This window comes from Oryza sativa, chromosome 9 (genome assembly GCF_034140825.1).
Source record: "Oryza sativa Japonica Group chromosome 9, ASM3414082v1".
Classification (NCBI taxonomy): Eukaryota; Viridiplantae; Streptophyta; class Magnoliopsida; order Poales; family Poaceae; genus Oryza; species Oryza sativa.
This window is the reverse complement of record NC_089043.1, coordinates 4,804,287-4,826,843: the sequence shown is the minus strand read 5'-3', so window position 1 is coordinate 4,826,843 and position 22,557 is coordinate 4,804,287. Positions and strand designations below refer to the sequence as shown.

Below are 22,557 nucleotides of genomic sequence, written 5' to 3'. Positions count from 1 at the left end.
AGTTCCTATACAAAAGTTGCTTAAGAAAAATCATATTAATTTACTTTTAAGAAAAAAATTAGCTAATACTTAATTAATTATGCGCTAAACGATGCTCAGTTACCCTCACTCCCAAACTCAGGCCTTAAGTATTCCCATTAAGTCACATCATCTCTATTATGTTAGCCGTTCATTCAAATTTGAAAATAGGATTTGCTGGCCCAACCTGATCGCCCTACCCGCAACGGTGTTGGCTGCTAGCGCGTCGGAGACACGGCGCGTCTTTGATGCATCACGAGCAATCCTTCACGCGTGGAATCGAACTCTCAAGAGAGTTGTTCATCCTCTTAGGCTTGTACGTCTCAGCTTCGTGGATGAGAGCGGATCCCCTTCCGCGCCTTGCGCATAGGATTCACCTTCATATTCCATCATAAAATCTGATGGAAAGAGCAATTGTGTACCATGAATGGGATGATTAGAGGTCATGTACTCATGGTTAATCCCATTTATTCTCCTCCCAATTAATCTTCCAATAAGATGCACTCTTGGAGCCAGTGTCGTCTCTCAGGAGACCCTATTGTTGTGTTTTATTTCCAGGATTGCAGGTGCCTTGCAAACAAAATAAACAAAAACAAAACGAAGCTGGAAGAGGCTACGACGCTTCTTGATTTATACATCCTGCAAGTACTTGCATGTTTGATAGTAGAAACAAAGATCCTTTGTATGGGGATAAACATTTTTAGAACTAAATACATAGGAAAATAGTCACACGTTAATATCAGAAACATAGTTCCTCTTTATATGGGAACAAAAGTTTCTTACTGCTTTGAAACCGAGAGCTTTATGAAAACAACAATATGAAGTACCAAAATATAGAGAACAAAAGCAGACCTAAGAATCATCAACCTTTTCAGCCCTTCGGTTCTAAGACCAAATTGATAGGGTCGCCGAACAGCTTTGGCATCAGAATCTTCATGCACAGCCCTGAATGGATTTCGTGCTACACTACCATCATTGTTACGACTTTGAAGATTTTTATGTAAATTATTCAACCTTTCCAATTCCTTTTCTTTGGCATGAACATCCACGATTAGGCCTTCAGCTTGAGCCTACCAAACAAAAGAAAAATTGTGGTTAATAGGAATTACAAGTGACAAAAAGCATATTGAAGTTTATAGGCTAAAATTAGAACTGACTTGCTTAGCTGTCAGCTGCTCAATGAGGCTATGTAATTGTTTCTCCAGGACCTTTTCCCTCTGGGCTGCATACGTGACAGAAAGGGTTACTGAGGGACTGAAATATACAGAACGTGAAACAAAAATAAATAAATAAACTATTCTCCCTCCATCCCTAAATATTTGACGCCGTTAACTTTTTTTAAATATGTTTAACCGTTCGTCTTATTCAAAAATTTTAAGTAATTATTAATTCTTTTCCTATCATTTGATTCATTGTTAAATATACTACTACTACTCAAGTTTTTGAATAATATTAACAAAAGTTTTTGAATAAGACAAACGGTCAAACATGTTTTAAAAAGTCAACGGCGTCAAATATTTAGGGACAGACGGAGTATATGTTAAATTTAATGTACGTCAACAGAAGATCTATTAGCATATGTCAGAGCTCAAAGCCTCCAACAACCACTTCTAAGTCAATTTCAAATTTACCCCTTGGCCCTGTATCCAGGAGGGCCTTTATCACTCCAGATCTAACTCATCAAAATTCCATGCTGTGACCACAAAAGTATTTATTACACAAAACGTAAAAAATATCCATGCTACTCTTGGTACGATCATTTTTGTAGGGTACACATATAGCTCAAGAATCCACACAGTTCACAACACAAATGTATTTCTATGTATATGGCACAACATTGAAATTATCTATGCTCCGTTTGGTAAATCATTTGGTAGGGTATAGTGTATACATGTAGGATGTAGCTCAATGTGGTATTCCAAAAAAAGAAGGCATGGAAGGCTGCATAGTCATTAATTTAGACAACTCGTGTTTCTCTTCAACTAATGATGAAGTAAATAAGACAACAAAAATTTAAAATGTTTATCTTAACAAAAACAATCAAAATTTACCAGGAGTCGGATTCTTCAAGGATTCCCCTTCAACTACGGACCACTCCATCTCCAGCACTCGCACACTACTTTCCAACAATTTCTGTTATGAAGATCTGGTTATAAACCTACTAACTGTTTTAGATTGAGAAATGATTCTATGTTTGTATCATACCAGCTCTTCATTCTTCTCTTTCAAGTCATTAGACTTGAGATTAATCAATGATTCAGCTTCCATCAAAGCATTTCCAGTATTGTCAGAAGCAGCAGCTGATGCTTTATTTTGAGAAGCATATTGCTCATTCTGAGCATTGTCCAGCTGTGCCTTCAAATCCTGCTCTGAAATTTCCATTTCCTGCAAACATCATTTTTCTACTAAGTTATTGTGCAAGTTCCTGCACATTTCTGGTAGGAAAAGAAAACGATATGTTCAAAAAAAATGTAAGGATATAGCTCAGTTGGAGAGCACAGATCACAACTTAAGTCTCACGCATTATGAGACAAACCATTTTCTTTTGTGAAGACTATGCCTGCCTTCCTGTTTACCGTGCGTATTCAACATTACTACTTAGATAGACGTGCACAGTAGCCAGGTGGAGATAAAAAATAAACAATATACATGTAAAGCCTTCAGTTGTTCAAAAGAATGAAAATCTCTTTTACTAATACAAAAGAAACTAGTGATGATGGTGGTGACAAGTCTGCTATCCAACACGTGACGACTTCTCCAGATAATTATATTATTTGTATAGGTGGTTCGTAACAGACTTATGTGGGGATTGATTTTCAATAAAAAAAATATGTGCAACTTCTGAATTTCAGAATTTATGATATGCTTAATCCAGATGGAACACGTATGTATTTGTCTAGTACAGAAAGAAACAACCCACATTCCTTCAATAGAAATCTTTTCTCCAATTGTATCAGTTGATTGCAGCGCATAATGTACATGTAGTTCTTTCATAATTCAATTAACTCCACATATCTCATATATCCTCCCTAATGCCAATCGCTTAAAGAAAGGTGATCCTCTCCCTAGTCAATGTGCCACCAGTAGGGATATAATGTGCTTAGGAACATCAGGCGAGGAAACCATGAGAAGGATAAGAGAGAGAGATGATGATGATGATGATGATGCAAGTGTAGAACTACCTTGTTGATACAACTATGAATAATGTACCTTCAAATTACTCCGAAGCAGAGTAACCTCCATCTGCTTTTCCTGAATTTTCTGCCGACAATTTGATATAGCTTTCTCATAAGCTGCATTTTCTTCTTGAAGTGTTATCTCTCTCTGCAGTGCCTACAAAAAATCTGCGAATTGTATTACAGAAGTCCATAAGAAATGCAGAATATGCCAGGCTGTGTTACTCAGAGTAATTGGACAATAAAATGATTAATTTCGGAAAAAATAACACTTAGACAAGGTCCATATAATAAGATTATTTGATGTAATATGAACAAATGCATTGATATTCACATACGTGATTAAACATCAAAAAAGTATGAACATAATTCTAGTTAACTAAAAAGTAGAAAATGGACCAACCTACCAAAACTAAATTTGGTAAGGTACAGATGGGGAAGATATGTCGTTTGCTACCAAATACCGCTAAGTGGTAAAATAAGGGTATTTTGTTTGCTAACGAAAATAAGCTCTACCTAAATTTCTTAAGGCAATGAACTAATCAAGTCCTATGTGTTTTAAAAATACAATTAGAACTGTTTATATAATTTGATATAAGATCTGATCCTGTGAAAAGAAAAAATAATCCTACCTGGGATGGTGATCCTGAAAACAGTGGACATATATTTATACACAACTATCATATGCAAGAATAGCAACAAAACCATCACATCGTGCCGCTCCAGATACAAATCAATGGTGGCCACTTAGCCTCAGCACATTACAAAGGACAACTGCTTGTATTGGAATTTTTGTAGTTATTACCCTTGATAGCATCAGTTTTGACATACCCAGCCTGACCAGATAGACACCACGAAGAGAATTCCTTGCATAAGCTCATTAAACAACATGCATGAGATTATGGCAAAAGTTTAGTCCTTTTACACAGCGTTGCGCATCTTTTAGTTTTCAATGATCTCATGAGTCTTTTTTACTTTTCTGTTCCTGAAAAATTTTTGACATGCCCAGCTTGACCACGAATACCATGTAAAATAATCAGCTTCATGTATCCAAGCAAGAACATGCATGCAACCAAACGTTCGCATTGCAACACGGGATGGTTCATGTATGTGCAGCCCAATAGGTTGAGAAGAACAGGCCAGCACTTGATGTCTATTAGCACTAGCATGCACACTAAGTTTCAGTTCTAGAGATCAATAATTGGGCCTCCTAACTTATACCACCACATGGTGCACTCTCCAAATTGTGCCGTACACCTGCTTGATGAGAACTCTACCATGGATACTCACACAACACCTAAACCGTCAATTTATGAGGCAAATCGTTTCTATGGTTGAATCAGTACATTTCTAGAATCAGTTGCTACTGTATTCAAGAAAAAGAACCAGTTGGTACCTAAAGATGGAACTGCAAGTTTATATGTGATTAGGTGTAATAGAATGGCATGGTACTGTCCAAGAAAGGACACCACATAACTTTGGGTTTCAGGAATCTTAGTTTGCCCTCTAGTAGTCCAGTGACAGCAATGGCTTCAAGCATGTGTAACTTTTAAATACAGAATCCGGTTGAGAAATTCTTCAACACTTTGGAAAACTTGAGTAGTGCTCTTTCCAACCGTTTCAATCCCACATCAAAACTCATTTTGAGAACAAAAAAATTCAGTTCTACTGCTGTGCCAACAAGCTTTGGCCTTAAGCATAGTTATCATGTGAGCCCACTCAGTGTGACCAGCTCCCAAGTGACCATCACATGCCCTGCTTAGCCACAAACCCTTGGCAAAATTTTCCCTTCCCCCTCATAAATTTTCCAAGAATTTTCTACGTTGTGTCTAGAATAGTTTTCAATGACACAACCTGTCAAGATATAGTTCACACTAGACCTATTATTTTCTTGCATAACTTATGTGTTCTTGTGGTTCAAGTATTTAAGCTCAACAAGTTTAAATACTTGAACCTGATTATCCCTTGTGTGACTTGTCAATCTATCGATTCATTTTTTGTTATATTGTCCTTAGTTTTTTTTATTTGCATAGCAGGAATTGTTGTCCTAAAAATTGGAAACCTTAAGATGTTCAAGATCACACCAAAAATGAAATAAGGTGAAGTAAAATAATCAAATAAATCATGAAATAATTGATTTGGAACTTGAGAGGTACATGCAACCCTTAAAACAAGGAACACATGAAATATATACTGACAGTTTTGGGGAGGACAAATGGTTTGGCGGAAGATCGCTGAAGCAAACTTTCTCTCTACTATATGCTATATCTTTTAATAAGATTGTTACCATTGCAAAGGTTATGAATGCAGGATGGAAACTCTTTACATTTAGGAGGGCTCTTTATGGTGAAGGGCCAATTTTATGGCAGAAACTTGCAAGTGTTATGTCAGACCATTCTATTGAATAACCAGAAAGATAAATTAGTTTGATTATTAACTAAAAATGGCCACTTTACTATCTTTTTTTTTACAAAGAACTAAAACTATAGCGAACACAACTTACTCTCCGACAAACATTGGAAGTTCAAATTACATTTACAAATTAAAGTGGTTATGTGGTTAAATTCTAGAAAAGAGTATCCTGACCAAGGGTATTAGAGCATTGTATGGAAAAGAGATGATAACTAATGCTAATTTTGCACTACTGTCTATTTCTGAAGTGTCCCCTAGCAAGATTCACATGGAATGTAACGGACCTGATACTTTGAGTGATTTATTTGGATCTTGGTTGTCACAGTTCAATAAAAAAATGCAGAAATTAGTTGCCGCTTGGATAGCTGTTCTTTAGTCATTATGGAAAACAGGGAACACATCATGTTTTAAAAATATCATGCCAACTGTCACGTGCTAGGATTATTAGGGATGAAATAGGGTGAAGAGAAATAGATTTGGTTATAACAGAGGAAAGAACTGGGAATGGCCCTGGACCTAAATGACGCGACGCTCTCCGTTGCACCGAGAAGGCAGGGCCGATGGGCACTAAGATAAATCTTGATCTAATGCCTAACTGACCTGAGATAGGATCCCTCCTTATATACATGGAGGACTACTTAACCTAATCCTAACAGACCGTGACTCTATCAAACTGAGCTACGCACTTATCATGAGGGGTGGGGATACCGTTCCCATTGTGCCTAGGACTCCCGGCCCAAAGCCCATGACAAACTGACCTTGTGAGATATTGTATTGAATGTATCATTTGGTCTCATATTGGTCGTCATTGCAGATATTGCAGGGAAACGCAAGTCAGCTGCAATGCGGAAGGGTGGCAGGCTGCCAAAGCAAGTGGCTGCTGAAGTCTTCAGCTTGAGGTATGGGTGGAGATAGCAACCGGCTCGGCTGGAATAATTGCAGGAGCTTGATTGCTGAATTAAATGTGGTTCTTTTTATATCATAAGTTTCATTTTGTGTTGGCAGCGTCTAAGAGTCACTGTTTTATGTCATCTACTGTTGCTCCCCCTTTGCCCTTTGGAAGTGCTTAAGGCTATGTGTCTTTCAGGAGTCTGTTATTAGATGGAAATGCTTAAGTGCATTTTCTAGTAATGGAAATGTGTGTGTTGGAGGGGTGAAGTTATCCCCATAGTTCAAAGAGAAAATCAAACAAATGTCATTGACAAGCGCACTATTCAAGGAAATGCCATCAACGGATGTAACTTCCAGGGAATGGCATCGTACGAGACAGTTTGTCCCATTCAGAGATGCCATCACTGTAAGGGTTCCATCCATTGCTCTTTGTTAGCCCATGCAAAAAGATCATGTTGTCCCTAGGAGGGATGAACGATGCATTCTTCAACATGAGTTAATTTTATACTTTGTCAAGTGCATTTCGAGATAAATTAGTTCAAAATATCGTAATTTCACATATGATTGTATTTCATATACAAGATTAACTCTGATGTTGAAGATTACATAGTAGAGAATTACTGAATGAATTAATAAGAAGGCAAAAGAAAAAAAAAGAAACGACGGTTTACCTGTTCCTTGGTGGAGGAGTGGGCATTGAGCTGGAGCGCGAGGGCGGCTGAGGACGCGAGGGAATGAGCATGGAGGTGCGGCAGGCGCTGCGCCACATGAGGCGGGGGCACCCGGAGGCGGAGGTCGTGGATCGAGCGCCGCAGCGATGCTGCCTTGGCATCCAGGTCAGCGGCACGGAGGCGCTGCTCCGGGGTCATGGCCGCGGACGCCACCGCCCGAGCGTCATCAGCTTCGTCGTCGTTGGCGGCGCCGGCCCCGCCGACCACGTCGGCCGCCCACGCGAGGATCCCTGACATGCCACACTCCTACCCTCTTCCCTGAGAGCCAGGCAAATAGATCTATCTACTACTACACAAGTGAAGCAAATTAAGGTTAAGACAAAGAGAAAGAGAGAGATTTTGAGGATGTGGGAACCAGTGCTCTGCTCACCTGCGAGGACGCGGTGGAAGCAGGATGCCGGCGCCGCTGCTGGCGGGATGGAGATCTGCGGCTGAACAGAACTGGCGAGGAGACGGGGACTTAGCTGTTGCAGTAGGACTTAGCTGCGCGGGTCCCACACCCATTCACCGCCCTTCTCTAAGTCCGAGCCCGAGCCAATTCACTCTCCCATCTCACCTTTCGATCTCAGATCCATTTGGTTTGAAGTCATTTTTAGTAAGATTTCTCGGAAAAATCAAAGAGCAAGGTATATTTCTTCATTCTTTTTTTTTATTTAAATTAGTAGAATATGTATGGGTGTGTTCGGCTACGTGTTGCAGCGCAGCTTCGCAGCCCGCTACTGCTTGCCTGCTAAAGCTAATGAACTAGCCCTAAACTGCAGCACAGCGCTGTAACACCGCTGCCAAACCGGGCCTATACCAGAGGGTAATCCTAGAACCTTTTTACCCAAAATTGTGATTTTGAGCATTGCAATGGGGATTTGATTATTGTAGTGTTACATGTGTGCAATGTGCTTGTTGGTTCTCTGTTTTTTTTTTCAATATACTAGCATAATGCCCGTGCGTTGCACGGATGACGGATGATAGTGGGTGTTTGAAGTTTGATCAAAGTCGTGTTGTTCTTGACCATTAATCTTCTTTATATTTGCGGGATATATATTTCTAAGTAGATAGCCTAAAAAAATGAAAGAACTATATGAATATACCCGTGCATTGATATGTGAAGAAAATGCGTGGAGTTGAAAAATATTGCTCCCTTCATAAAACATGAGCTGAACATTGTGAAGATAAGGAGATCCTCTGTGTAACAAAACCAAATAGGCAAATTTTGCTATAGGATATCGTGACTTCACGGTTTTAATTAGCTGTAGGACACTACACAGAGTAACTTTTGGGATGACACTCTTAAAAGTTGGATATTTGCTAGTGACAACACGCTCTTCTTTATCTCCTCCTTATCCGGTTCCAGCTCCTTGGGCGGCCTCACCGCGTCCACCCCGGCCACCTTGCCGAACGCGTGCACGAAAACAGATTCGTCAACTCCGCCGGCCATGCCACGTCCAATTCCCACTCGTCTGCGAGCTTCTCCATCACATCGCGCGCACCGACGCAGGCCACCGTGACACGCCTGTTGTGCAGGAATGCGAGGAGCCGCGCCATCCTTCCACCGTCCTTGTGGAAATGAAGCACGCTGACGGTGTACTTGGACTGGTTGCAGTCGGGCTGGTACACAAGGCATGGGAGCCGCTGATGTAGATCACGACGTAGCGGATCGGGGTGCCGGGGTCCTGAGGATGGCCGCGCACGCCCTTCTCGTCCCCATGGGCACCAATTGTTGGGCGGTGCGTGGCCACAGAGCACGATGAGGCCGAGGACGAAGGGTGCGAAGAGGCGGTGGCCACGGTATAGCAGCGTGATTTCCCGGAACCACTGCATGTTGTCCACGTCACGCTTGGGGTAGGTGACGTCGATGAGGGCGAGGTCATCGTCATCATTGCCGATGCAGAGGACAACCTCCATTCTGGTCGCCGGCGCCGATCCGTAGTCGCACATCGACACACAATGATTTCACATCACAAGAACGCATCTCACATCAACAAATGAACTCTCGCATCACAAGAACACATCTCACAGCAACAAATGAACTCCAAAAACGCATCTCACAAATCACAAAGAATCACAAATAACAAAGAGAGAAGGAGAAGGAGAGAGATTCGCCGGTCGCCGACGCCGTTGCCCCACCTCCACGCCGGCCACTGACGCATGCCGCCACTCCGCCAGGCCCCCATGCCTCCCTTCCGCCGGATCTGCAAGGGGAGGGAGGGGAGGGGCCGCGCGCCGCTGGATCCGCCGCCCCCTCCGCCGGATCTACACGCCGCCGGATCTACCGCCCCCTCTACCGGATCTGCAAGGGGACGGAGGGGAGGGTCCGCCGTGGTCGTCCACCGCCGCTGGCTCTCACCGCCCTTCTTCCCACCCGCAGTCAAGGGAGAGGGAGGGAGGGGCTGCGCGCCGCCGCATGCTGTCGCGCCGCCGGCTGGGAGAGAGGGGAAAAGAGGAGAGGAGAGGAGACTGGGAGGAGAGGAGTGGAGTGGGGGAGAAGAAGGTGGGAGGAGAGGAGCGGGCGGAGGGGGAGATGTGTGTGGGCGCGGATAAAAGCGGTGGGCCCGTGCGGGTGAAAATTCGGGTGCGGTTGGCTTAAGCCGCCCACGCGGGATACTGTGTTTTCCTGTGCGGGCGACAGCCCGGCGCCTGTCCCCTTATTTTTCCATGCGGTTCTACTTACAGACCGCATGGAAACAAAAGGGTGCGGTGTCCAGGGAAATATATCATGTAGTAGTGTCGCAGATAAAAAATAGTTTTGCATATTTACTCATAGTCACTTTTGCATATTTACTCATAGTCTCTAGTGGTCATGCGTGCTTTCTCGATCTGTCAACTCAAAATTATACGTGGACTCACGTGGAGACATGTCATGTGACATGTGGATGATAGCACAAATACTCTAATTTGGCTTATCTCGTGGAAACTTTTTATTTTTTTTTCGGTCGATATTTTTTTTGTCTCAAACAAATATTTGTATTTAACTGAAACTTTAAGAGATTTTAAAGTGATTTTGATGTCAACAATAAAAGTAATAAAGAAAAATCATCATTAGTTGTGAAGTACTTTTACGTGTATTATAAAAAACTTTTTTAAGCGAAAATCAATAGCACAATAAAGAAAGGAACTTTAACCGGTCGTAGTTTGTTTTTATTGAAAAAACTGAAGCTCGTACTTCATTACCGAGGAGGTTGCCAGCTCCAAGAGCTCTTCTGCTCTGAGAGCTCTAGGCTCTTCGTTTACTCTCTAGGCTCTTCTCTATCCCAGTCTCTCCGTCTCTCTCCCTCCTCACTCATTCCCCATTCACATTGCACGCCGTCATCCAGGCATCCAGCGCCTCCACCAGCGTGCGCCCTCACATCCTCCCATGCTCAGCCCTTGCGCCTCCTTCCTGTAGTAGCGGCGCCTACTTCCGCCTACCGGCTGCAGCAGCGGCCAGCGGCGCCTCCTCTCCTTGATCCGGCAAAAGATGGAGAAGCGCGACAGCGAGAAGATGAAGAAGCGTAGTGGCTGACTGGGGGCGACGGCAAGGCCTCCTCATGCAACGGTTCCAAGCCGTTGATGCTGCCCGTGCGGATCCACCACCGACACCTAGATCCCGTCGTCTCTTCGTCTCCCTCTCGCGCGGATCAACCATTGGCGGCGACGGGAGGGGCGGATCCGGCGACCTCTTCCCCTCCCGCACGGATCCCGTCATCTCTCCGCCCTCCTCTCGCGCGGATCCGCCGTCAGCGGCGATGGGAGGGGTGGATCCAGCGACCTCTTCCCTTCCCGCACGGATCCGTCGTCTCTTCGCCCCCACGGTCGCGCGGGTCCATGGATTTGGTGGTTCGTGGTGAGGGGTTGTCACGCCCAGAAATTCACGAACCAGAATTTCTAAGCTGAATGTGCATTAAACCCCTGTCCAGGACCAGCCAGGGTACACAAACGACAATTGTTGACATACAGATCCACGTCTTACAAAAATATAAAAGATTACAAATACAGCGGAAAAAGATAAAAGCGAGCTAAGCCTGAAGGCTTGACTCCTGCAGCGGGCGACTCCATTCCACATGCATCCTTGACGGCAGCGACGAAACCAACCTCTTCGAGACATCTTCAACTGGGAAGGACTTCAACTCTAGTGTGGGGGAAAAGAGAGCAAGACTGAGTACTACCCACTGTACTCAGCAAGTCATACCGGAAGAGGAGGTATGATGCAAGATATATCCAAGGGAGGCTAAAGGTTCTTTTGCATAAAGCCGGCATTTCAAAGCAGTAGTAGAAAGCAGAAAAACAGTTGTAGTAATTAATCCATATTAACCACTCACTGTCCAACGTTACACCACGTTGCAACAGGCCCAAACCACCACCTGAACTAACCAGTTCCAAAAGCTAACTAGGGTGAAACTAATCACGGTGAATCTGGTCGACCGCCCATAACCGCGGGCACGGCTATTCGAATAGTTTTACTCTGATCAGAGGTGTACAACTGTACCCACAAGACACAGCCCCACGACACGTTCCCGTGCGCCGACATGCCACCACGACATACCGGAAAGAGGCCGTGACAGGACCCTTCGCATAACCCCCTCTAACCGATCGCACCACACCTTAGGGTTCGCCCCCGTCCCCAGCAGGCAACGGGCAGCCCCCTTTCGTGCCGCGGTGAATCCGGAAGCCGATCAACCGGACACCCCGGCCGACCCAACTCCATCACGCCCACCCTCGCCTGGGTACGTCGGCTAGAGAAAAGCTACACTACAAGCCCAGCCGTTGCCCACGCTGGCTTGTGGTAAGTACGATAAATTCTTCCAGGGCATCCCGCGAACCGGTCCTTAAATGCCATGGGTGCGACTAGCAAGACCATGCACCCACAGCCCACCATGACGTGTATTTTAATTAACCAACACCATTACGGTGGCACTAAATCAAAGCTATACCAATAATCAAGTCTATGCTTTAATGTGATCCCCCTTTGTGCACTAGTTGAACTAAGCATGGCTAAGCATCTCCTAAACCAACATCTAGTCATTTTAATACCCAAGTTATCAATGGCGTAAGGGAAACAACATATAGCTGAGTAATAGGACCAATCCCACATGATATTGTAAAACAATGCAATATTTAATAGAAATGCGGGACATTTGTATATTAGGTACAATATGATCAATTGCAATGTATGACTTGCCTTGCTCTCGCACTGATGAGGCCACAGCAACGTCTTCGAGAAACCGCGAACCGACGAAACGGCCGAAATCTACGCGACAAACAAAGCACACAAGCAAAACATGCTATAAGACTACTGAAACAGATAACAAAGCCATTTTTAATGGATTCTACACATTTTTATGAATTTACTGAGACTTGAATGGACTTAATCGGAGCTCGGATGAATTAGTTATGATTTTTAGAAGATTCTCTGTGTTTTTACTATTAAAGAAAAGCCTTAATCAATTTATTGCGCAATATTGCCCCAGGGCTGACGTCAGCAAGGGGTGGGGCGGCGCCGACATGCGGGCCCCACTGGACAGCGGCGCTAAGAGAGGGAGAGGGGGCGGCTGGCAGGCGGGCCCACTGGGCAGTGTCACAAGGGGGGGGGAAGGCGGCCTGGCTCGGCTCGGCTTCAAGCCGGCCGGCCGGTTATGGCGAGGGCGGCGCGCGCGCACGGTCGCCAGCGACGGCAACCGGCGGCGGGAGGCGGCGGCGGACGGCGCAAAGACGGCGGCGGCGGCCGAAGCGGCGGCGCGAGCGGCCCTAGCGGCGGCGCTACGCGGCGGGCGGCGCGGCAAAGGGAGAGAGGAAGGGGCCCCGGTGCTCACCAAGGAGTCCGGCCGACGCGGAGGGAGGCGACGGCTAACGGCGACGAGGAGCGACCGGCGAACCTTGATGGACGGCGGACGGGAAGCGGAAGGACCTAGAGAGAAGGTTGGGAGGGGTTAGAGAGAGGGAGGTGGTCCATGGCGCATGACATAGCCGATCGAAGGCGGCGGCAATGGTGGAAGCTCACCGGAGTGCGAGGAGATGCGAGCTCCGTCGATGGAATTGGACGGGAGAACAGCGGACGAGGTGGACCTCGGGATGGCGGACGCGGCGGCGCCGATGGCGGGGTGCGGCGGCGACCCTAGCGGCTGCTAGAGGCGGCCGGAGCAGTGGAGATGGCGGCGGCGGGTGGGTGCACGGTGCTAGGGCGATAGGGAGCTCGGGAGCGGACGGCGAAAGAGGGAAAAAGGTGGAGAGAGGCGCGGTGATCGGTTATATAGAGGTGGGGAGGCCGGACGTGGCCGGGAGCAGCGGTTCCGCGGCGACGACGTGGAGAGGTGGAGGAGGAGAGAGAGGGGGAGAGGATTCAAATCGAATCCCGTCCGTGCGGGCGCGCGCGCGGACGGGAGAGGGCAGGGCGTGGGGCGGCGACGTGGGGACGTGTGGGCGCGGAGTGGGGCGCGGATGCGGAGGAAGCGGCGGCGTGGGCGGCGGTTTCGGCGGCGGATGGTGGCGGCTGCCGGAGGTTAGGGACGACCGACAGGTGGGCCCCACCTGTCGGCGCCCGGGAGGAGAGGGGAGGTGGGAGGAGGGAGGAGCCGGTTTGGGCCGGCTCAGCCGAGGGAAGGCCGGCGCTGGAGGGAATGGGCCGGGCCCAAGAAAAAGGAAAAAGGAGGGAAAAGAAAAGATAAAAGGAAAAAGGATTTTCCTAGGGATTTAAGATTGCACTATGCTTATTTTAATTGGTTAAAATTATTTCCAAGGCTCTGAAAATTCCACTAAAAATCCTGTTAGCATATTTGACATGTAGAATCCAAGAGAAATTCTACATGTCGATTCCGATTATTATTTGCATTTATTAATTTGAGGAATTAGCTCTAGGTTAAAATAAACAATTTCTTCGGACGATTTATTTTATGAATTTAGAGCAAGGGAGGGGAACTTCAGGGCGCGACAAACCTACCCCCCTTAAACGGAATCTCGACCCCGAGATTCGGAAGAGCTGGGGAAGAGGTGCGGATGGGCGGCCTTTAATTCATCTTCTCTTTCCCAGGTGGCCTCTTCTTCTGAGTGGTGGCTCCACTGAACTTTGCAAAACCTGATCACCTTGCTTCTCGTCCTTCTCTCACTGGTCTCAAGGATACGAATCGACTTCTCCACATAAGTCAGATCTTCCTAGATGTCAATGTGCTCTGAGCTAGCTTGTTCCTCAGGTACCCTCAAACACTTCTTCAATTGAGATACATGAAACACATCGTGGATTCCAACCATATTAGATGGGAGCTCAAGCTGGTAAGCGACTTCACCTCGGCGTTCCAAAATCCTGTATGGTCCCACAAAGCGTGGTGCCAATTTGCCTTTCGTTTGGAACCGGTGTACTCCCCGGAGCGGAGTGACACGAAGGTACACATAATCCCCTGCTTCGAAAGTAAGCTCTCTTCGGCGGTTATCAGCATAACTCTTCTGCCGAGACTGGGCGATTCGCAGTCTTTCCCTGACGGTCCTAACTTTCTCCTCTGCTTCGGTTAACACTTCTGTCCCAAACAGTTGGCGCTCACCTGTTTGATCCCAGAAAAGTGGTGTGCGGCACTTTCGTCCGTACAATGCTTCAAACGGTGCCATTTGCAAACTGGACTGATAGCTGTTGTTGTAAGAGAATTCCGCATACGGTAGACTTTTATCCCAGGCTCCACCAAAGTCAAGTGCACAAGCTCTCAACATATCTTCCAAGATTTGATTTACTCGCTCGGTCTGACCATCTGTTTGCGGATGATAAGCCGTGCTGAAATTCAAACGAGTCCCCAATTCTTCTTGCAGTTTCTGCCAAAATTTTGAAGTGAACTGACTCCCTCGATCAGATACTATCTTCTTAGGTACCCCATGCAGACACATGATCCTTGCTAAGTACAGCTCTGCCAACCTTTTCCCCGTATAGGTAGTGTGCACCGGAATGAAATGAGCAACTTTCGTGAGGCGATCCACGACTACCCAAATTGAATCATGCCCTGACGATGTCCTGGGCAAACCAGTGATGAAATCCATTCCGATTTCTTCCCATTTCCATTCCGGGATCTGAAGAGGTTGTAGCAGTCCTGCGGGCCTCTGATGTTCTGCTTTGACTCGCTGACAAACATCGCAGAGTGCGACGAATTCGGCTATTTCTCTTCTCATGCTGGCCCACCAGAATTTCTCTTTGAGGTCTTGGTACATTTTAGTACTGCTGGGATGAATTGAATACTGAGTTTGATGAGCTTCTGTGAGTATGAGATCCTTCAGTTCTTTGTCGTCAGGCACACACAATCTTTCTCCCAACCAGATTGTGCCATGCTCATCCTCATGGAAATCTCGGGCTTTTCCGACCCTCATATTTTTTTTTAGCTCAGCTATTTCAGGATCATTTTCCTGAGCTGCTCTGACTTGATCCACGAGCGTAGGCCGTGCCTCTAGGGCAGCTACGTACCCGTGTTCCACGATGCCCAAATTTAGGTGCTCAAGATCTTGCTGCAATTTGCCACACATGTCTTCAGGGCATAAGGCATTGCAACAGCTTTTTCTGCTCAAAGCGTCTGCTACCACATTTGCTTTGCCTGGATGATAATGTATCCCCATGTCATAATCTTTAATTAACTCCAGCCATCTTCGCTGTCGGAGATTCAAGTCAGGCTGAGTGAAGATGTACTTCAGACTCTTGTGATCAGTGTATACTTCACAGCGGTTGCCAATAAGATAGTGCCGCCAGATTTTCAGAGCATGAACCACTGCTGCTAACTCAAGGTCATGAGTGGGATAATTGGTCTCGTGTGGACGCAACTGTCGCGAAGCGTATGCGACCACTCTGCCTTCTTGCATCAACACACATCCCAACCCTTGGCGAGATGCATCACAGTAGACTTGGAAGTCTTTTGTCTGATCTGGCAAAATTAGAACTGGTGCAGAGACTAACCTATTCTTGAGTTCTTCAAAACTTTGGTTGCACTCAGCTGACCACTTGAATTTTTCATCTTTCTTTAGCAACTGTGTCATGGGCCTGGCAATCTTGGAGAAATTTTCGATGAACCGACGGTAATAGCCCGCAAGTCCAAGAAAACTCCGGATCTGAGAAACTGTCTTTGGTGGGGTCCACTTTGTAACTGACTCCACATTTGATGGATCCACTGCCACGCCTTGAGCAGAAATGATGTGACCCAGAAATTTGACCTCCGATAACCAGAAGTCACACTTGCTAAACTTGGCATATAACTGGTGCTCTTTCAATTTCTCGAGTACCAGACGAAGATGTTGCTCATGTTGTTTTTCAGACTTTGAATAGATAAGTATGTCGTCAATGAACACCACGACAAACTTGTCAAGAAACTCCATAAACACTTTGTTCATCAAGTTCATGAAGAAAGCCGGTGCATTGGTGAGTCCAAAGGACATAACCGTGCACTCAAACAACCCATACCGAGTGGTGAAGGCTGTCTTGGGAATATCCTCTTCCCGAATTCTCAACTGATGATAGCCTGATCGTAGGTCTATCTTGGAAAACACCTTAGCTCCTTTTAGCTGATCAAACAGGTCATCAATTCTTGGCAACGGATATTTGTTCTTGATTGTGACCTCATTAAGGGCGCGATAATCCACGCACATTCTCTTGGTCCTGTCTTTCTTCTCCACAAAGATCACCGGAGCACCCCAAGGTGAAGTACTCGGTCGGATGTACCCTTTCTGCAGCTGTTCGTCAACCTGCTTCTTGACATCTGCTAGCTCATTAGCTGCCATTCTGTACGGCCTCTTGTAAATTGGAGCAGTCCCGGGTACCAAATCGATCCGGAACTCGATTTCTCTCTTCGGTGGCATTGTAGTGAGGTCTTCTGGGAACACCTCAGGATACTCTTGTACTATAGGAATATCCTCCAACTTCCTGGGACTTTTCTCCACTGTTTCTGTCTGACCCTCAATAGCAGCCTGATTCAGACTCGCTACGGGCTTCTGCGACGCTGGGGAACGGAAGGTGATCTTCTCCCCTTTGTCGTTGGTTAGGGTGATGGTGCGGCTTGCGCAGTCAATCACTCCCTTGTTTCTGGTCAACCAATCCATTCCGAGAATGACATCTAGGTCTTTAGATTCGAGAAGGATGAGGTTGGATAGAAACGGTGATCTTTTGATCTCTATAGTCACCGAGGGGCAGTAGTGTGCTGTCCTCATATCATTTCCAGGGGTATGTACCTGCATCGGTATTTTAAGTTCCACTACCGATAATCCATGTGTCCCAGCAAATCTTTTGGAAATGAAAGAATGCGAGGCACCTGAATCAAAGAGAACTGTTGCTGGATATGAGTTCATTGGAAACGTGCCCAACACGACCTCTGGTGCTGCCTGTGCTTCCTCTGCAGACACATGATTGGCGCGGGCCTGGATGAACCTGGGTCTAGTGCGATTCAGCTTCGGACACTTGCTAGCAAAGTGGCCGTGCTTGCCACAGTTGAAGCAGGGTCCTGGCTTTCCTACAGCCCCCTTCTTGGGTTGTTCTGACTGAGCTGACACAGCTGGCGGATCTGACTGAGCTGGTGCCATTAGTGGGGGTGGAGTCGAGTTGTGGTTGTGCTGCTTACGGTTGTTGTGACTGCCACCGTTGTAATCGTTGTTGAAGTTACTCGGGTGATAGGGACGGTGCTGACAGACGATCAGGGTGGAAGGCCCACCTAGCTGTCCCATCATGAAGCGAGGCTTCTGATTGTTCCCCTGAGGAAAGCTGATCTGAGCTGCCTTTCTTTTTCGGTCCATTTTGTTGCGTTGCTCTTCCTGGCGGATAGCCTTGTCCACAAGCTTCTCAAAGTCCTCATAGACTCCGGAGATTAGCTGGTTGGTCAATTCATCATCGAGCCCAAACAAAAACTTCTCCTGCTTCTCGGTATCGGAGCGCACGTCCTCAGGAGCGTAGCGCGCAAGGCGGTTGAACTCGTGCAGGTACTCTATAACCGTTCTGGTTCCTTGTTGCAATGCACGGAACTCTCTCTTCTGTTGTGCCATAATCCCTTCAGGAATCTGTGCCTTCCTAAAGTTTTGACAAAACTCTGCCCAAGTAACCTTCGTTGCATCTGGACGGGTCACCACGTAGTTATCCCACCAGGCAGAAGCGGGACCTTGCAACTGGTGTGTAGCAAAAGCAACTTTCTCCTGATCGTTGCATTGCAGTAGGTTCAGCTTCTTCTCAATAGCACGGAGCCAGTCGTTGGCCTACATTGGGTTGGTGGTGTTTGAGAAAGTGGGTGGCTGGATACGGAGAAAGTCTAACAGTTTGGACACGTGTGATGGTGGAGGACCAAACTGCTGGTTCTGTTGCGCCTGCTGCAACATCTGATGGTAATGTTGCTGCATCTGTTGCATCATCATTGTCATCATCTGAGTGACTGTTGGGTTCTCAGGCGGCGGAGATGAACTGCTGCCAGGTGCACCACTGGTATGAGCTTCATCTGTCTGCTCTTCGCTACCACTGGCGTCGTTGGAGTTACGGAGATCATTCCTTGTCTTCACCATCTGGACGAGGATAGGTAGAAATAAGAGAAAGGAAGAAAACAGATGGCTCGGAAGCTAATCTTTGTTATAAGTTTAAGGGCAATTATCTTAATCTTGATTAAAACACTGAAAAAGAGGCACACAATTCCTAATTAAGGCTGTCATACCACTCACACATGATATCGACCGCCGATTAACCCACAAGCAACAAACCTAAACACAAAAACTAGACGCAAACAGACTAAGAAGACGATAAAGCTAAGGGCGGCGACTCTGAAGCCCGGAGCGGCGCTTGCGATCGAAGAACAGGTCTGACTTCTAAGGTAGACAAGGGATAGGAATCAATGCATGCTCAAATCCAAATTTAAACAAAGCAACAAATGGCCCAAACAACTAGCCAAGCATGATGATTTTTATGCATAGAACATTTTTCATGAACCCGGATAAAGACACTAATGCGACTGACTAAACCATAGCTTAATGCATAAACTAGTTGCATGGAAAATGATGCGCATAAAATTGCCCCGTCGAACATAGACACGACCTAATGCATATCACCCGATAAATTCCCAACTGACTGTCAAATAAACTCCAAATAATTTTTTTTTCTAAAACCCTAGACCGAGCTAATTTTAAAGATCCGACCCGAATGAACGACCAAGATTTTTCCCACAAACCAAAGAGGCAAAACCCTAAATTTTCCCGAAACAAATCCAAGTGCAAAAAGCATATGCAGATGAAAAGGTTTAAGAGAGCTCTTAGGGTTTCCATTTGGCTTGTCCTACGGTCAAGGTCGGCTCTGATACCAACTTGTCACGCCCAGAAATTCACGAACCAGAATTTCTAAGCTGAATGTGCATTAAACCCCTGTCCAGGACCAGCCAGGGTACACAAACGACAATTGTTGACATACAGATCCACGTCTTACAAAAATATAAAAGATTACAAATACAGCGGAAAAAGATAAAAGCGAGCTAAGCCTGAAGGCTTGACTCCTGCAGCGGGCGACTCCATTCCACATGCATCCTTGACGGCAGCGACGAAACCAACCTCTTCGAGACATCTTCAACTGGGAAGGACTTCAACTCTGGTGTGGGGGAAAAGAGAGCAAGACTGAGTACTACCCACTGTACTCAGCAAGTCATACCGGAAGAGGAGGTATGATGCAAGATATATCCAAGGGAGGCTAAAGGTTCTTTTGCATAAAGCCGGCATTTCAAAGCAGTAGTAGAAAGTAGAAAAACAGTTGTAGTAATTAATCCATATTAACCACTCACTGTCCAACGTTACACCACGTTGCAACAGGCCCAAACCACCACCTGAACTAACCAGTTCCAAAAGCTAACTAGGGTGAAACTAATCACGGTGAATCTGGTCGACCGCCCATAACCGCGGGCACGGCTATTCGAATAGTTTTACTCTGATCAGAGGTGTACAACTGTACCCACAAGACACAGCCCCACGACACGTTCCCGTGCGCCGACATGCCACCACGACATACCGGAAAGAGGCCGTGACAGGACCCTTCGCATAACCCCCTCTAACCGATCGCACCACACCTTAGGGTTCGCCCCCGTCCCCAGCAGGCAACGGGCAGCCCCCCTTTCGTGCCGCGGTGAATCCGGAAGCCGATCAACCGGACACCCCGGCCGACCCAACTCCATCACGCCCACCCTCGCCTGGGTACGTGTCACGCCCTGAAGTTTTCCCCCCTTTGCTTGCTTTAAAAATTGGCTAAATAAATCGTCCGAAGAAATTATCTTAATTAACCTAGAGCTAATTCCCTAATTAATAAATGCACTTAATAATCGGAAATAGCGTGGTGGAATTTTTCTTGAGTTCCCCATGCTCCAATGCATTAACAAGATTTTTAGTGGAATTTTCAGAGCCTTGGAAATAATTTTAACCAATTAAAAATGAGCAAGCGCAATATTTTAATCCCAGGAAAATCCTTTTTCTCTTTTTCTTTTCTTTTCCCTCCTTTTTCTTTGTTGGGCCGTCGGCCCATCCCTCTCCCGCGGCCCCTCCTCCTTGTGGGCCGGCCCAAGCCGCCCCTCCCTCCTCTCTCGGGACGCCGACAGGTGGGCCCCACCTGTCGGTCGTCTCCCACCTCCGGCCGCTGGAGCCGAAGCTCCAACCGCTGCCGCCGAAACCGCCGCGCCGCCGTCTTCTTCGTTCCTCCCGCGTCCACGTCGCGCCTCCACTCCGCGCCCGCACCTCGCGCCCACGTCGCCGCCCTCTCCCCGCATCTCCCGCGCGCGCGCGCCCGCAAGTGGTGGGGGATTTGAAATCCCCAACGCCCTCTCTCTCTCTCCTCCACCTCTCCACGTTGCCGGCCAAATAGGGGCCATCCCCGGCCGTTTCCGCCCCTCCCTCGCCCATAAAAACCCTCCCCTGAGTCCCCTCCCTCGTTTCCCCCATTTGCCGTCCTCTCCCACGCCCCTACCGCGCCCACGCCGTCACACCCGAGCTCCGCCGCTTGCCGCCGCCTTCGGCCGCGAGCCGCCGCCGCTAGAGTCGCCGCCGCGCCAAACCGCCGCCGCCGTTAGCTTCGCCGCCGCAAGAGCTTTCCCGGCCGCCGCCTCGCGTCGCCGGAATCCCACCGGAGCACCTCTCCCCTCGCGAGCCGGTGAGTTTTTCCCTCCCCTCCATCTCCGGCCGGCAATTCAAGCCGCCGTGGTCGTCGTCTCCTCTCCTAACGCCTCTCCATCTTCTCCTAGGGTGTCGCCGCCGCCCGTCCGTGCCTCCGCATCACCGGTCGCCGCCGCCGCTTTCTTCCTTCGCGCCGGCCGCCGTGCTCGAAGGTGAGGAATCCCCTCTCCTCCTTCCTTTCCTCTCTCTCCCATGAGCGCCGCCGCCCTCCGCGCGTGCGCCATCGTCTTCGGCCGCCGCCGCCGCCTTCGCGCCGGTCGCCGCCGTCTCCCGCGCCGCCGGTCACCGCCGGTGACCACGCGTGCCGCCGCCGCCGCCCCATGGCTGGCCGGCCGGCTTGAGCCGTGCCGAGCTGCCAGCCACCCACTCCCTCCCCCTTGAGCCACTGCCCAGTGGGCCCGCTTGCCAGCCGCCCCCTCTCCCTCTCTTAGTGCCGCTGACCAGTGGGGCCCGCCTGTCGGCGCCCGCCCCCCTTCCGCTGACGTCAGCCCTGGGCTTTATTGCGCAATAAATTGATTAAGGACTTTTCTTTATTAGTAAAAACACAGTTTATCTTCTAAAATTCATAAGTAATTCATCCGAGCTCCGTTTAAGTCCATTCAAGTCTCAGTAAATCAAGAAAAATGCAAAGAATCCATTAAAAATAGTTTTGTTTCCTGCTTCAGTAGTCTTATAGCCTGTTTTGCTTGTGTGCTTTGTTTGTCGCGTAGATTTCGGCCGTTTCGTCGATCCGCAGTTCCTCGAAGACGTTGCTGAGGTCTCATCAGTTCGAGAGCAAGGCAAGTCATGCAATACGTTTGATCATATTGTACCCAATTTACAAATATCCCGCATTTCTATTAAATGTTGCATTCTTTTACAATATCATGTGGGATGGGTCCGACTACTCAGCCATTTATTGTTTACCATATGCCATTGATAACCTGGGTATCAAAATGACTAGATGTTGGTTTAGGAAATGCTTAGCCATGCTTAGTTCAACTAGCACACAAATGGGGATCACCTTATTACATAGACTTTGTCTATTGGTATAGCTTTAGATTGGTGCCACCGCAATGGTGTTAGTTAATTAAAATACATTGAATGGTGGGTTGTGGGTGCATGGTTTTGCTGGTCGCACCCATGGCAATTAAGGACCGGTTCACGGGAAACCCTGGGAGACTTACCGTGCTTACCACAAGCGGGAGTGGGTAACTGCTTGATCTGAAGTATAGCTCGACCCTTTCCTAGGCACC

At 47.3% G+C, this 22,557-nt stretch overlaps 1 protein-coding gene and 1 pseudogene across 2 annotated transcripts; both read right to left on the bottom strand.

Moving 5' to 3' along the window:
- Nucleotides 1–618: 618 nt before the first annotated feature.
- On the bottom strand, nt 619–7,661 carry LOC4346382 (uncharacterized). Of its 2 annotated transcripts, none has more exons than XM_015795915.3 (7): nt 7,599–7,661; nt 7,169–7,517; nt 3,229–3,351; nt 2,224–2,403; nt 2,070–2,151; nt 1,176–1,240; nt 619–1,088 (listed from the first exon to the last, which is right to left on the bottom strand). In XM_015795915.3, exons 2-7 carry the CDS (start codon nt 7,463–7,465, stop codon nt 798–800), a joined length of 1,038 nt encoding a protein of 345 aa, XP_015651401.1. In that variant the 5' UTR covers nt 7,466–7,517; nt 7,599–7,661; the 3' UTR covers nt 619–797. The 2 variants fall into 2 exon arrangements, with proteins under 2 accessions (XP_015651401.1, XP_015651402.1); XM_015795916.3 differs by having other exon boundaries at nt 7,169–7,514.
- An 807-nt stretch (nt 7,662–8,468) lies between these two features.
- On the bottom strand, nt 8,469–9,160 carry LOC107276069 (uncharacterized; annotated as a pseudogene).
- Between the last annotated feature and the right edge of the window lie 13,397 nt (nt 9,161–22,557).

What these genes read in the sequence shown, in the direction of transcription:
- LOC4346382 (XM_015795915.3), bottom strand. Translation starts at nt 7,465, where the DNA reads ATGTCAGGGATCCTCGCGTGGGCGGCCGACGTGGTCGGCGGGGCCGGC. An exon ending in AAGAGAAGAATGAAGAGCTG is followed by an intron (nt 2,152 to 2,223) that starts GTATGATACAAA and finishes TCTTCATAACAG; the next exon opens with AAATTGTTGGAAAGTAGTGT. An exon ending in CTTGAAGAATCCGACTCCTG is followed by an intron (nt 1,241 to 2,069) that starts GTAAATTTTGAT and finishes TCACGTATGCAG; the next exon opens with CCCAGAGGGAAAAGGTCCTG.